This window comes from Lycorma delicatula, chromosome 4 (genome assembly GCF_047948215.1).
Source record: "Lycorma delicatula isolate Av1 chromosome 4, ASM4794821v1, whole genome shotgun sequence".
Classification (NCBI taxonomy): Eukaryota; Metazoa; Arthropoda; class Insecta; order Hemiptera; family Fulgoridae; genus Lycorma; species Lycorma delicatula.
In genome coordinates, this window is record NC_134458.1 from 132,420,767 (window position 1) to 132,435,841 (window position 15,075).

The following is a 15,075-nucleotide window of genomic DNA, read 5'->3' on the forward strand; positions in this document are numbered from 1 at the left end:
AACATCACTTGGCCGTACCATCGTTTAAGATTTGAAGTATTATTTATTTAGACAACCCTCTAAACTGTTATTTATAATTGGATGGAATATTGTGTATAAACTGTTGTCTTTCGTCAATACTATCTCCACACTTATGCACAATTTTCAGACCAAAGTTGTTTTTTTTTTCCGAATGTTTGAGAGACTACGTTGTCACTCTAGAGAAAATTTATGAACGTATTCCATGTAAATGAATAAATATTATGTACGATAAATTTTTTGTTGAAAATATTTTAAAAGCCTGTTTGGATGTGTATTTTAAGTTGGATTTCTTGTAAAATTTATTTTATTTTTATACTGTCTGTAGCAGTAGATGCATTTAGTGGTATGATAACTTAAATGCAAAGTAAAAATAACCCTATTTGAACAACGAAGGGTGTTGGCTATTTAATACTCTACGTCAATAATGAATAGATGAAGTTGCTGACTTAAGTGATCGGCACATCGGTGTTGAAAGGAGAATTATAGTAGTATTACTATATAGTTATTTGCTTTAGGAACTAAGTCTCTACTTCTATGCAAAGTTGGCGTGTGTATAAGAAACTTTGACTGGATTATCTGGTACCGTTAATTCTTGATTCAGTGTATAAATTATAAGATTAATCCAGTCGGTGTAGTTGTCAGAGAATGCCTGCTTGTTTGTTTCTGCCTATTCTAACCTTATTAATAATAATATGAAATTTTTCTTAACATATCTCTCTTACCAGTATAAAACCAATATAATTCGTGTTGTTTTTTTGTGGAAGCATTTTTTAATACAAAAAAGGCAGTCGCGGGACTTGCCGACAGAAATGAAAACTTCAAAAAATATAAACATGAAATACATTTTTGATGTACTCCCTTTTTTATCCAGTATTCTTCACAAATATTATATGTTACACTTACACTGAATTTAAACAATTATTATTATTTTTTTTATTATTATGAGTACGTATTGAAATATTTCATATAAACAAACGCTTTGACATATAATAAACAAACATTTCAATGTATATATGTATACATACAAGCACAACCGAGAAGCAATGTGGTACGGCTAACTATAATTCACAGTCAATCTTTACCGTATACTTATCTATACGTATACGCGTGTATGGGCATGTATATTGAAAGAGAGAAAGAGATCGATAGAGAGGGAGAATTATTGTGAATCACCGGCACTTTTTCTCCCACCTCCCATCCACTGCTACTACATATTATACTATACACTCATATATGCGTATATATATATTCTCGCTCTATGCCTTTTTCTCTTTCATATATGTATGCTTAGCGTCTTGCGTTACGTTACAGATTTTGATTACGAGTCAGCGATTTTTTTCCCATGTTCCCATGTAATTCGTACGTACAAAAAATTCTGACACAACACGCCTAAAGAAGTTTTCACTTCAATAAATAATAGATGAACTAATTTTACATTGTTAAAAATTATAATAATAAAGATGTATAATATAATATTTTATTAAAATTTTATTTTCATTTTTATTACAGATAGTAATTTTGTGCTGGGAAATGCCCAAGTACCGGCATTATATCCGATTGTGTACTGTTCTGACGGTTTCTGCGATCTCACTGGATTTCCGAGAGCGCAAATTATGCAAAAAGGGTGTGCCTGTAAGTTTCTTTATGGTCGTGATACCAATGAAGATCATACGACGCAGATTGATAAATCTTTGGAATGTAAGACTGAACTTAAATTGGAAGTTATCTTTTATAAAAAAGATGGTAAGTCTTTTATATAATTCATTTATTATTTATTAGTGTAAGTTTTAATTTTGTGCATAAATGTTTTTATTATTATGTGTATTAATGTTAATATAAATTTTATATTAAGTTAATAACAGGTAAACATTTTTTTTTAAATTAAGGTTTTACGAATAGCAAATTACAAAAAAAAGAAAACAGATGAATATTTACAACTAGTTTTTGTTTTCAACTTATTTTCTGCTTAAAATTATTAATAGGAATGTTTATCTTGATAAATATATTTTAATTTTAAAAAAAATTATTGATTGAGTGTGAAGCTTAAGGTTTAGCTTATAGTTATTTTTTGAAAAATCTATGATGGATAATGAATTTTGATTTCTTTAGTAGATCAGATAGTTTACTCGTCGTATTAACGTATATTTACATATTTATACAAGATAACTTTAAGGCAGTCTATAAATTTAAGTAACGATATTTATAACTATTTCAGTCACTTTATATCTTTGTCAATAAGTTAAAAATCTTAGGTTTAATAAAAATATATATTCATAATTTGTTCCACAATCACTTTAGTGTTAAATTTTTTCATTACTAAAATTCATGTTTAAAAGAAAGAAAAAAGAACTACTTTGTATTCTATTTTTTCAATCAAATGTGAAAAAAAAACAGAAAATTTGAGGATGAAAATGTTTTACATGAGATTCCATTTTTCCAACTAGTAACTCCACCGACGAGTAAGTATGTAATAGTTTCAGAATAATTTTATTTAAATACAATTTTATGTATTTTGAGAGGGAGTCGTATTTTTATTATTATAACATTTCTTATTGTTAATCACAGAGTTTTATAAAATATCATACACACGCGCACGCGCACACACGCACACACACATCATATCTAATAAGTTGTGAATATTTTTTTATGCAACTAATATTCTCTTTGGTTAGACAGTTATAAGTAATGTAATAGTTTTAGGTTTGTACCATCGAAACCTTTTTCAAAGGTACAAACCTAAAATTTTCCATTTTTCTGTATTTTAGTTTTATTGTTACATTAGCCGGTCAGGTTTTTCTTATCCTCATAGTTGTCAGAGTAATACTGATAAATAACAATTAAAGCCTGAAAAGCTCTCTTTCCTCAGTTTCCTTCTTACTTGATGTAGAAGATCTGATACGCTCCTATTGTAGATGAAGTTCCCGTTGTTCAGGTGTTTCTGATACACAGATGACGTTTGTTAGCTTCAGGAGTTATCTGACCAATTGTTTTTCTTTTTTTCGGTCGTACTTCGATAGGTATTAAGCGTACAGAGTCAAATTTTCCAATGCAAAATTTACAAATTTAATCATTTTACGTTTTCTCTGCGATATAATTATATTTCATTATTATTATTTTTTTGAGGTTTTTAGGGGCATCGACTACTTTGGCCATTAGCCCCGTCACACTTAAAAAAAAAAAAAAAATTCTGAAATTATCGAACTTTCAAAAGGTTCAATAATTTCATTTTCTAATACACGTTCAAATCCAACATTTACCGTTTAGGCTTTCCTTTCGGCTATCCTTTCTTGCACCGTTTTTCCATTCTGCGAACGGCCTCAACTTCCGATGACAGTGTGTCTGAGGCCTATGACATGGCATCTTCTTCTCTTTCTGATGCCAATGACGTTCGCCGGTTTACATCAGGTGATGAAAGCTTCATTGGTGCTGTTAGCATCGTTGCTATGGAATCTAAACTAGCAAGCGATGCACTTTCCGCGGCTGATGATCTGGATTCAATCTCTAATGCAGTACTGGGTCCAGCTGAAGTAGATGCTCTCGCTGAAGCTGTTCTTTGAGCTTTTGGAGGCTCCATTGTTGCAGTTTTTATATCATCTGCGTCTGGTGCTTTTTCAATAATAACTTGCACCTCCATTTCGGTAGACGCATAATTTTCCTGTACTTTCGAGATAATTTCTTTAGTCTTATGACTAGTCGATGGAGTGATCTTTTTTACCTTTTTCAAGATTTTTATTCATTACGTAGGTTGGTGGCGTTATAATTGCTGGGTTTTCTAGTTTTTTAGGCTGTGCTGGTACGTCAACGGCGTCAGTCGGAGAGTGAGCCTTCTCATGTTTAGTTTGTTCTATCCGATGAGTCGACTCAACCTTTGAATCAATGATTCTTTCAATCATTGTCGCAAGACTTGGTGCCATCGTGTTAAGCAACTGCTCTACGTTAATTTTAGATGTGGAAGGGGCAGCCGCTGCTTCTGCATACGAAGTCGATGGTCGAGGTGTACGCTGATTAACAATTTTCTTCGCTTCAGGATAACTGACCTTTTGAAGCGTTTTAACTTCCTGAATGGCCGTTTCTAATTTATATATAGGGCAGTTCCTTGAATGACAGTTGTGGTGCCCTTTACAGTTAACGCAGATTGGAGGGTCTTTATATGGGTCACCCTCATGTTTTTCACTACACATATACGTGTTTCCTGGGCTTCACATCTAGCTGCTGTGTGTCCGAATCGTTGACACTTAAAACATCTCATTGGCTGCGGAATGAATGCCCGTACATCAAGCCGATGGATGCCAGCTCACAACTTTTTAGGAAGGTTCGGCCTATTAAATGTTAAAACATGCGAAGCCGAAGGAAGAACTTCACCCTTTTCTTCGCATGGTTAGTCTGCGACACTGAGTCACTCCCTGACTCGACATTTCTTGTACAATTTCTTCTTCTGTACAATTTAGAAGATCGCGACAAACAACAACTCCTCTGGATGAGCTAAGTGTGCTATGCGGTTGGACAGAAACCGCAAATTCACCGTCCTTCTTCAACGCCTGGACTTTCTGGCTTTGCATGTCGTTGATAGTTTCGACGTGCAATCCATTAAACGTCTTTCGGATTTCTTTAACAAGACCACCAACACAATTAGCAATCTCTCTAGCTATTAAGAATGGACTAACTTTTTGGAAGTTTCCATTCTCCTTAGTAATAATTAAAAATCTTGGCTTAGGTACGTTATAGACAAATAAACTTTTCTTTAAGTCTTTACTGATTCTATCAGCATCTTTCTTTATCTTATCAGACTCCTTACTTTTATCCTCTTCGCTTGTGGCGAATCGGAGGTTTCTAAACGAGGGTGTTTACGTGCACACTCTGCCACGTTTGTATGTCCAAGTATGTTCATTGTGTTAATCGCTTCTGTAGCAAGGCTAGCCGCCGGCATACACCCCCACTCCAGGGCTACTAACCTTGGAGGTCCGATCCGGTACTCCGGTGGAACCGGCATATGTCCTGGCAGAGAGCGGATGCGCAATCCCTGCACTGACTCCAGGCTCCTACTCACCGAAGCTTTCAGAGCTCCCATGCACCGACATACATGGGCACCATTGCTACATGCTTGCCATCCCAGGGGGCATGTGGACAACGGAAGGGTCTCCGGGACACCTGCAATAACATTGACCCTGGGCGCCACATCTCCAGCTCTAAATTTGGTACGTGTCCGCTTTCTAATCATTTAATTGTTCATATCCTGCATGTTGCTAAAAAGTCCCATCCATCTGGTGACCTGACGATGGAAACAGGTCTAAAAGAGTAATATATCCGAGGAATTTACTCGGAGCCCCGTTAGCCAGCTATAAGTATTGTATATAAGTACAACTATTACCGCCCTGGACGTAGAACATAGATGTTTTGTTCTGGACGTGGGGATTACCTACCTCAGGGCATTATTATTATTATTATTTTTTTTTTTTAAGCACCCTCGGGGCGACCAGAACCGCCGTTGAGCAGTATATCAGTCGCGCCAGGGTGCCGTGGCAGTTGACTCTTCCTTATAAACAGGCTACAGGCATCCATTGCACTTACCCATAGCCTCGCACCCTCAGTTTACCCTTGAGGTTCCCCCGTGCCATCATTGGACACACCCCGACTCACTGCTCTTGAATGCAGACGAGCTAGGATGGCCTAGGCAAGAGGGCTACCTCCCGTTACTATACATGCCACGCTTCGAGACTCTCTTATATATGAATCTAATAAAACGCTTAGAGATTCTTTTATCACAGCTTTATTTTCATTTTTATAGACTTTTAAGGAGTCCACTGGCGTGTAAAAATACAACTATCTTTTCTTCATTTCCATTATCCAGATCAGCAGTAATATCTTTTCTAAGACGGAACCTCTTTCTGAGGTCCTTATATATGGTACACTCTTTTATTAGATGCTTGACTGCCGGTGTTTTATTACAAACACCGCACATTGGTCTCTCTTCGCCGGTTAACAAATATGCATTTGTTAATCGCGTGTGACCGATTCTAAGTCTGGTCACCGCTACTTGTTCACGGCGAGTCAACTTAAAGTCGCTTTTCCATTTATAAGGAGAAGTTTTTACTGAGTTTAATGTTGTATTTAAACTCCTCCATTCAGCGTTCCACTTATTTCTTACTATGTTTGTTAGACGGTTTTTAACATCTGCCACTCTTACAGGAAATGCATCCAAATCATCGCAGACTGTTGCCTTTCTGGCAGCTTCGTCTGCGCTCTCATTGTAATACCTGTAATACCAGCATGCCCTGGAGTCCATACAAATACGCATCGCTGTCCTCGTTGGTTTAAAACGTATAAAATAGACAGGATGTTTGAAATTAGGACATCCTTAATGTTTTTGTTCCGAATTGCAACAAGTGCACTTAGGGAATCGGAACAAATTAGTACTCTCTCGTCGCAATAATGTTCCGTGAAGCGAAGAGCTTGCTGAATGGCAGTAAGTTCTGCCGTATAAACACCGGCCATATCTGGCAGTTTCCAACAATAGGCTTTCCATTTACATATATGGAGCATCCAACACCATGTTCGGTTTTAGAACCGTCAGTATAAATTCTGTCAAACTTCGTTAAACGTGCTAATTACAATAATAATAATTATAAATAATTAATTACTACCATCATATATGTGCTACATTACAATCAGATTCACGAGTTGGTGTAGGTTGTAGAGCATATTATGTGACCCTCAGTGAATGAAAAGATTATTATAAAAATAAACCAATAAAATATCAGGTATTTTAAATATTAAATATCTTACAAATTAGGTTAGATGATTAGTATAAAGATCTAAACCAGAGATCTTTTCATTTTATCATGGTAATAGAAATATAATGAAATTAATGGATTAATTTTTTTATTTTTTATTTAATGAATATCTTTAATATCTAAACCTATATTAGGAATATCATAATTATTTCAACTGGAGATAATTACTAAACCTATGATGTATAAATCTGCAAAGTGTTATTAAAATTTGACGAGTAGTTTTTGCACGATCAGCGCACAGCCCTAGTTATCATTTTATTATATGTTACATTAAATAAGTTTTAAAAGTAGCTTTATTAATTCAAAATAGAATGCTAAAATGGTTTTATTTAAGTTTTTTATGCCAACTTATTTCTGTATATTCTATCTCTATTAATTTTAAATTAATTAATTAATTTTAATTTTTTAACTATTCGTAGAAAATTAATTGCAACCGATTAAAAAATAGATATAAAAAAAAACAACTAACCTTTTAATTGTTTTCCTAGTAAATTTTAAAGATTACTTTTCAACGTTTACTTATGTAAACTTTTAAGAACGTAAAACGTTAGAGAACGTTTATTTTTTATAAAAAAAGTTTTAACATATTGATCATGTTTACAAATACTATTGATGTCGGTAGTAAAACACATAATTCAAATTTTATTAAAGATAATATATGTTTTGTTGATGTACGAATGAAGCTATTAACAAAAGTTTATACTCTTAAGTTATTTGCATTAAACTTGTGTCTGGCATACACGAGAAGATGTCTGTCATGAATTTAGTACAGGAATGTCAGTCTGGTAAGGGCTGAAAACCGCAACCCAATGCCAAGAGGTGTATTAGAGAAAATCGATTGATACTCAACAGTGTGTAATAATTTATCCTCAAACGCAGACTCCTCTTACTGTAATTTGCAGCCAGCTTTAGGTTTAACTAATCTACTGTCGCCGTCATGAATCTTCACACATATAATTTTTGGTTTTGAATAATAACTAATGATGCAAAGGGTTTCTAATAATTAATTACTATCATCACATAATACATTACAATCAGATTCACGAGTCGGTATAGGTTGTACATTATTTGACCCCCAGTGAATGAGAAAATTATTATAAACTTGCATTTAAAATGAATGATCATAGTTTTAAATCAAGAGAAATTCAAAAATAGTATAAATATACATTTTTGGAATTCAAGGAAAACTGAATGCGATTATAATGTATTTTAAAATACATGTATTGTGCTTTACCTGGTTGGAAACCGTAAATATTTACATTCATTATTTGTTAAAATAAAATTATTAACAATTTGTTGTTAATAAATTTCCAAAAAAAATTAAGAAGCCGGAGTCAGATCGGAGGAACAAATAACATTTAAGTTACTAAAAATATACTAAATAAATTAATACTGTAATAAAATTATAATACTATTATACTAAATTATAATACTATTATAAAATAATAATAGTATACTGAATATACTAAAAATAAAATAAGAATATTTTTTGAAAATTTATACTTTATGAACCAATTAATGTAAAAACATTAACTGACTGATGTCACTTTAAACCTTCGTCTTTTCTTCATTATTTTTTAGGGTTTCAAGTTATTTAAAGAACGCCAGTAAAAGGTACAGCAGTTTATTCGTAAAAAATACCCGGTTTCTACAGTAGTGAAATTTTTATGTTCAATAAATTCCTTAATAAATTATACGTTAAAAAAATATTAGCGTTTATGAGAGTATTTAAAAACATACTTTAGAATTTTAAGTTTTTTTAATGTTAAATGTATTTATATTATCTATTTTTACTTTCCCGGCGATTGCAGCTAGAATAACTACGTTAAAGGGAAAAGTATGGTGATCATATCAAAAATAGGGTAACTGGTCTTTTGCAAATGTTTACGCTTTAGGGCTCAACTATTTCATCTAGATTAAAAAAAATAAATGTATATACGTACGTACGAACATTTACGTATGTGTGTCGCATTGCGTTTCGCCTTACATCTCAGGATTTACCGACCGATTTTCTTCAAATTTGGTTCAATTCATAATAAAAAAAAAAATATTTTTCAAAAAATCAATCCCAACATCTTAAAATTGATTTATGATTTTTTACTCTATCTCTATTCAGTTTTAATATTTAGAAAAAAAACATTTTTGTTATTTTATACATCATACACTTCCACTATTATCCAAAATTATAAACCTTAAACACAGAAAAATTGTTTTGAAAAATTTTTCGTTATTGTTTTAGCATTTTTATAGAGGGGGTGTTAGATTTCGAGAAAACTTTACCTAAGCAAATTTGTGAAGATTAATCTATATATTAATATTTTTATTAAAAAATTATCTTAAAGTTTATTTCCCACCTCATAAAAATTAATATTCTGTTTTTTATTTCTTTTAATTTGTATTATTAAACGTTTTTTTTTTCTTTGTCATTTTAAGGGCAATTAAAGTTTACGTTGTTTTTGTACGGACCCAAAGTAAGAAGTTTTTTTTCATTACTGAGTAAATAGAGTTTAAAAAACTGTACTCTATTTTTTAATATTTAAAAAACAAAATTATATTTATTTTTTTAAGGATCACTTCTTTATACAAAAAACTGTTTACTAAATTGTCCCTACAGAGTAAGGTAGCCCCGAAAAGCGAAAGTTTTTTTTATTGGAAATTGCAAATTTTGATGCTTAAATCTTATTTTGGAAATCATTATAATCAACATTAAACCCCCATTGATACGAGGGCCTAAAAATGGAGTTATTTATTTTGGGGCTCTTATCTTTGTAATGTGAACTTCCGGATGTGGCATCTGGTGAAGTCGGGAAGATTATGTAACGAAAAAGCTGTACAAGGAAAGGACTTGGCAGCGTAGCGGGAAAATCACGGAATAGTTTACTAGTTTTTTTTTTTGCGATCAGGACTTCCTAAGGATCATGCATATATTAGTCCTAGTCCTGACTTCTTTCTTTTCCAAAATTCTTTCATTTTTTCCCGTAACTGCTCTCTCTTTTTTTCGTTTTATCTGCCATATTTTGCTTTTTTGTTTCTTTTCAAATTTAGATTCATCCTATAGTTTTCTAAAAGACTGCCCATCAGAAATAATTTCATTGGAAATATTTAATAAATTTAGAACTTTATAATTTTCTTTGAACCATCTTATTTTGAATTTCATTTTTTCAAATAAGTTAAATATTTACGTTTTGTATTATACAGATATTTAATTTATTTTGTATTACCTATGTTTTATTTATTATTAGTTTCAATACAGCGATTATTTTTTTTAAAATACAGTTATTTTGGCTGAGTAAAAAAAGGCGATTATTTCAATGTATACTGGTACATATTTTTATTAACGACGGTTGGGAAGGGAGGAAACATTTCCATTAAAGCTGCTGACTATTTCGATTCTATTAGAGAGGATTATAGTCGCTTCAAAGTTCTGAACTATATTTCTCACGTAGGTGGAGCGATTTTACTCTTCGGTATGATCGGGATATTCCTACCTATTTTACTAAGAATTATCTTTATTTAATTTTAATAATATAATGCTCTTGCGTAATGATTATTTTATATATTTTTTTTTTATTTTACGAAAATTATCCGCAGGTTCATAACATAAGAATGGATATTTAATATTTCACGTAAAATTAAATGTAATAATAATTTAAAATTTTGAAATAATTTTTAAGACATAAATAATTATCGATAAACTTTTTAGAAATTTATTTTAGGCGCCAAATTTATTTGTAATAATTACAACAGTGTTTATAGTAATAGAAACAATTCTAATATGTTTACCTATGAAATTTTGGAAAGAAAATGGCCGTGTCTGTCATTCAGCTTATACAATGTGTTTGCATACATTTTTATTATAAAATTTATTGATCTCGCCTGATAAAAACTGGAGATCAAAAATGTAACTGCTTTACTACCGAGTAATTTTGTAATTGTTTTATTTTTATTAAACAAGAAAGGAAAGATAAGAAACTTAACTCGTGTTTTGTTTTAATTTATTGTTTGTGAGACTGCTTTATGATACGAAGATTTATTTATCATAATCCTGTTAATGAAACAACACCTATAAAAAATGTATAATTTTAATACTTTCATCTAACACGAAAGTTATAAAATCTTCACTTAGATTTCAGGAGATGGTTTTCAGCATCAGTAAGTTCTTATTTCAGCTTTACTGCCGGAAGTGGTTCTAATGGTTTCCTGGCAACCTTAACTGACAAAAGGTTATAAATTAAAGTTCAGTTTGTAATAATAATACGAGTATATAAAGGTTTATACAAATTGTTATTGAAAGTAGAGAATTAATTGAAAACATAATTTTTAAATTAGCAATTAAGTACTTTCTTATTTAATGGTTTTATTCCGTAAATAACGTTCAAAAATGTTTAACTAAAGTAATATTAGCAGAGACAATATCTTTGTGCTAAATCTTTAGAAAAATAAATTTAATATTTATCCCCCTGTAAAAGTAATATCTTTAAAATTATTACAAATTCATTGCTTTTCATTATAGTTTTCTTTTAATAGATATAACCAATTTCAAAGTTTTAATAAAATTTATACTAAATATATTCTTAACACAGTAATAATAATAGTCATCTTTCTTTAAAAAGCTTTCCATTAATAATTTTAGAAAATTAAGTATTTCAAAAATATTTTAGTTAAAAAGACCAACTTTAGTATTAATTTTTCATTTAGTAAACAAATCAGAAGAAAGAAAGTTGATCTTGAAACGTTTATAATATTGAAAATTAATTTTGATTTTCAAAGTCAACTTTGTATCTTTTTTCTGGAATTCGTCCCCAAATGAAAAAAGCTTTTTCTGTACTTGATTTTCAAAATGGATTAACGTTTGGAAAAGTAAGGAACGTAAATTTGCCAACTCAATACTAGTGGTACAGGATAGGCTTGGAAAGGAGAGCGCAAGTGTGCAACGGAAAAGTCGAGTAAGGTAAACATTATGTTGCACGTTTGAAGACAACAAAAGAGTACTCCGTTCATGTGGTATTACATAATTTTATGAACATTGGACAACCTTGATGCATTACTACCGTAGAGTCTTAATTATCTACCCAACAGTAGTTAACGTGGTTCCACTTCCACTACGTTCTATTACAAATATCAATCATCTTTTTATAATACAGATACATTTAAAAAAAAACATATTTAAAAGTGTGATAAATAAAAAACCAGTTGTATAAAGCGTATTCTAAGTCATTGTACCAAGTGATTAAAAAAAGAATTCACAACTTCAAAAGTATATAAAATTTACTTAGATAACTTACACATTGGTTGAGGTCTCATTTCAAACACATCAAGTTTGTCATCTAACATTCTTTTCGGTTCGATATGGATTCTATTTGTAATACAACGTAAATCCCACCTGAAGTAATTTATTTCCAGACTGTAGCCAGCAAGTCGGGCGTTACCTCTACAGCTGCGGCGTTAATTTGAAGTCTTAGCTTAACAAGGTCACGAGGATAATGTGGTACATGAACTCGTACATAATGAAACACTACAAGAAAAAATCTAGCGGGATGAAATTTGGGGACCGAGCTGTCCATGCGATTGGATCTTCATGACTAGTCCTTCGGTAATCAAGTACCAAGAAAACCTCGGACTTCTAGACAGTAGTGAGGTGGTGGTGCACGATCTTGCTAATAGTAAAGGCGTCCATCTTGATCATCATCGTCTAACTGAGGAACATTTTGAAGCACTTCCAGATAAACGGCACAATTTACGGTTGCCTCCTAGAAGAAGACCGGACCGTACAGTCTTTGTTTGTTTACGGCAAAAAAACACACGTTGACCCTAGGGCTATCACGAATGTGCTGCAAGTTTTATGAGGGTTTTCGCGACCCCATATTTGGCAGTTAAGGGTGCTCACTTTCCCACTGACGTGAAACTGACTCAGTAAAAATTTCATTGTCTAAAAATGTAATGTACATTTTCAGACAATGTAATATTGTGTGGAAACAATATAATTTTGTTTTGTGTGAAAACGATGGATATAATTGTCTGCAATTCTATCCATCGTTTCTACACAAAACTGCAGCCGAGAAATTTTTTCGTCTTCTGAAATTTGTTGAACCACGGTTAATTTGTTTGGCTTCAAGTGCAATCGCTTACGTAGTACGTACCAAACAGTCGTGTGTGTAGTGCTAGTCTCACGTGATGCATGTCGAGTTGATTTCTTTGGACTACGTGCAAAGCTTTGTCAGAGTTGTTCCAAAGCAGCTTCAGGGACGCGTGGTCGTCCTGGTGATTTTGTATGTTTAACAGAACAACCCGTCTCAATGAAGGTTTGCTGCCAAGAGTAAATAGTACGTCTAGTAGGAGGATCCCTACCGTTCTGTCCACGAAAATTACGTTGAATTGCAGTTGCTGACTGTAAATAGTGAAACCAAAACACACAGCGAGCACGTTCCGTACCGGTAAATGTATCTATTTTTAACAACACTGGTGGCTGAATTCAGTACTAATGAACTACGTGGTGAAAACTTAACGTGTTTTGCTATGAAATGAGATCCCAACCGAATCTTTAAGTTATATAAATAAATGTTTATATACTTTTAAAGTTGTGAAGCCCTTTTTGAATCACCCGATATATTATTTATATTAATTTACAAAATTTACAAAAATATTGTTAGAAAACCCATATTTTGAGTTAAAAAATTAAAAATTGTTGGCTCTTTGAAGATATTCGCGTGATTTTTCAATCTTTTTTGTTTTTCTTTACCGGCCTTATGTGGACAACGCTAAGTAATGGTTTATTTCTTTTTCAACCGCTTTTTTTTCTCTTCCTAGTACTTCCTCACCCTCTCATATTCGGTTTTTCGTTCTTCTAACCAGGTTAGAAGAACGTTTCTTTCCTTTAGAAAGAACTGTTCTGTTTCCTTTCTCTTTAGGCATTCTTGGAACTTCTTGATATTCCAAACCATTCTCTGATTTTTCAGTTCTTTTAATGATAGAAAACATCTTTAATTAAATTTATATTAATATGCATTAGTAGGTATTATGTACATTAAATTTCATACTTTTTTAAGATCTCTATAATGGCTTCTTTAAGAGCGTTAGAAAATTACCAGTTACTGTTTGGTAGGTGAGCTAGTCTAATCTCAGATCTATCCTCTGAAACATTTTTTATTGATTCTTAACTACCGAAGTCCATCGATAATGCAGGAATTTAAATAAAAATTTATAACTAACATTTAAAAACATGTATAACAGGAATTTAAAACTATTTATATATATTTAAGCTATATTTTATGGAGAACACTGATGTCTTTTTATTTGTTAGAGCTTTTAATTATTTTTTTAATGAAATACATCTTTTTACTAACCTATCGTATATAAATTTATATGAAGTACTTTAAATCAAATATGCTGAGGGACAGCTCCCTGCTGAGCTATTATTCGTTTGTGCATGTACAGATGGATAGCAGTGATGAGGCACGGGGACTCTCTCGTCCTCTTGTAGAAAAGACCGTAGTCCCAGCGAGAATGCTCCTTTGGGTGTTCTCGTTTGAGGCAAAAGGCATAAAGACCGAGTCCCGGTTCTTAAGGTGCGGGAACATAGTCGGGCCTGGTAACCCTACTCTGGGAGTTAGAGGCAGGCATTAGTAGATAAGATCCAGCCGGCTTATAAAAGACACTCCCCCGGATTGTGTTATGCTTCACTGTGGGATCCGATTCGGGGGAGAGGGAAAAAAATCAAATATGCTAACCTGTCATGTTTTGAAAATGCTCACTTAATTTTGAGAATATTCTTCTCTTTTTATTATTGTTAAAATTTAATGTTTAATTTTATTATAAATTTTACAAAATATTTTTATTATTAGATAATAAATTTTGGTGAGTTTCAAGTACCTTTTATAAGTTAATTAAACATTCTGAATGAAGCCTAGGTTTAATAATAATAATACTTCCTGAGTTGAGTACTTAATATTCAAATCAATTTATTAACAGGTAACTATTATCTAAGCTGTTATTAAGTTGGGAAATTCTGTATGCTTATATTTAACTTTATAACTTATTCATTTAATTTACATTTGACCTAGCAATGTTCGATTCATAAACTTGTTTTGACTACTTTTATGAAATAAGCTACCATATTTAATGAAATTGTTATTAAATGTTTTCAATAACATACTTTTCATTATCTCTTTTTAAGCTGTTAAAATACAAAAATGATTAATATATCATAAGATTAACTAATAAGTAATTTTAAAGTTTTATTCAAGATTGGAATATTTTAATTATA

The 15,075-nt window shown here is 31.9% G+C and overlaps 1 protein-coding gene across 1 annotated transcript in view; it reads left to right on the forward strand.

Annotated features, from left to right (window-relative positions):
* LOC142322719 (voltage-gated delayed rectifier potassium channel KCNH8-like) overlaps nt 1–15,075 on the forward strand; it is a 442,085-nt gene that overhangs the window by 57,757 nt on the left and 369,253 nt on the right. Inside the window, exon 2 of the mRNA XM_075361795.1 lies at nt 1,531–1,764. Coding sequence (XP_075217910.1) covers nt 1,531–1,764 — 234 coding nt within the window. The remainder of the gene's footprint in view (nt 1–1,530; nt 1,765–15,075) is intronic.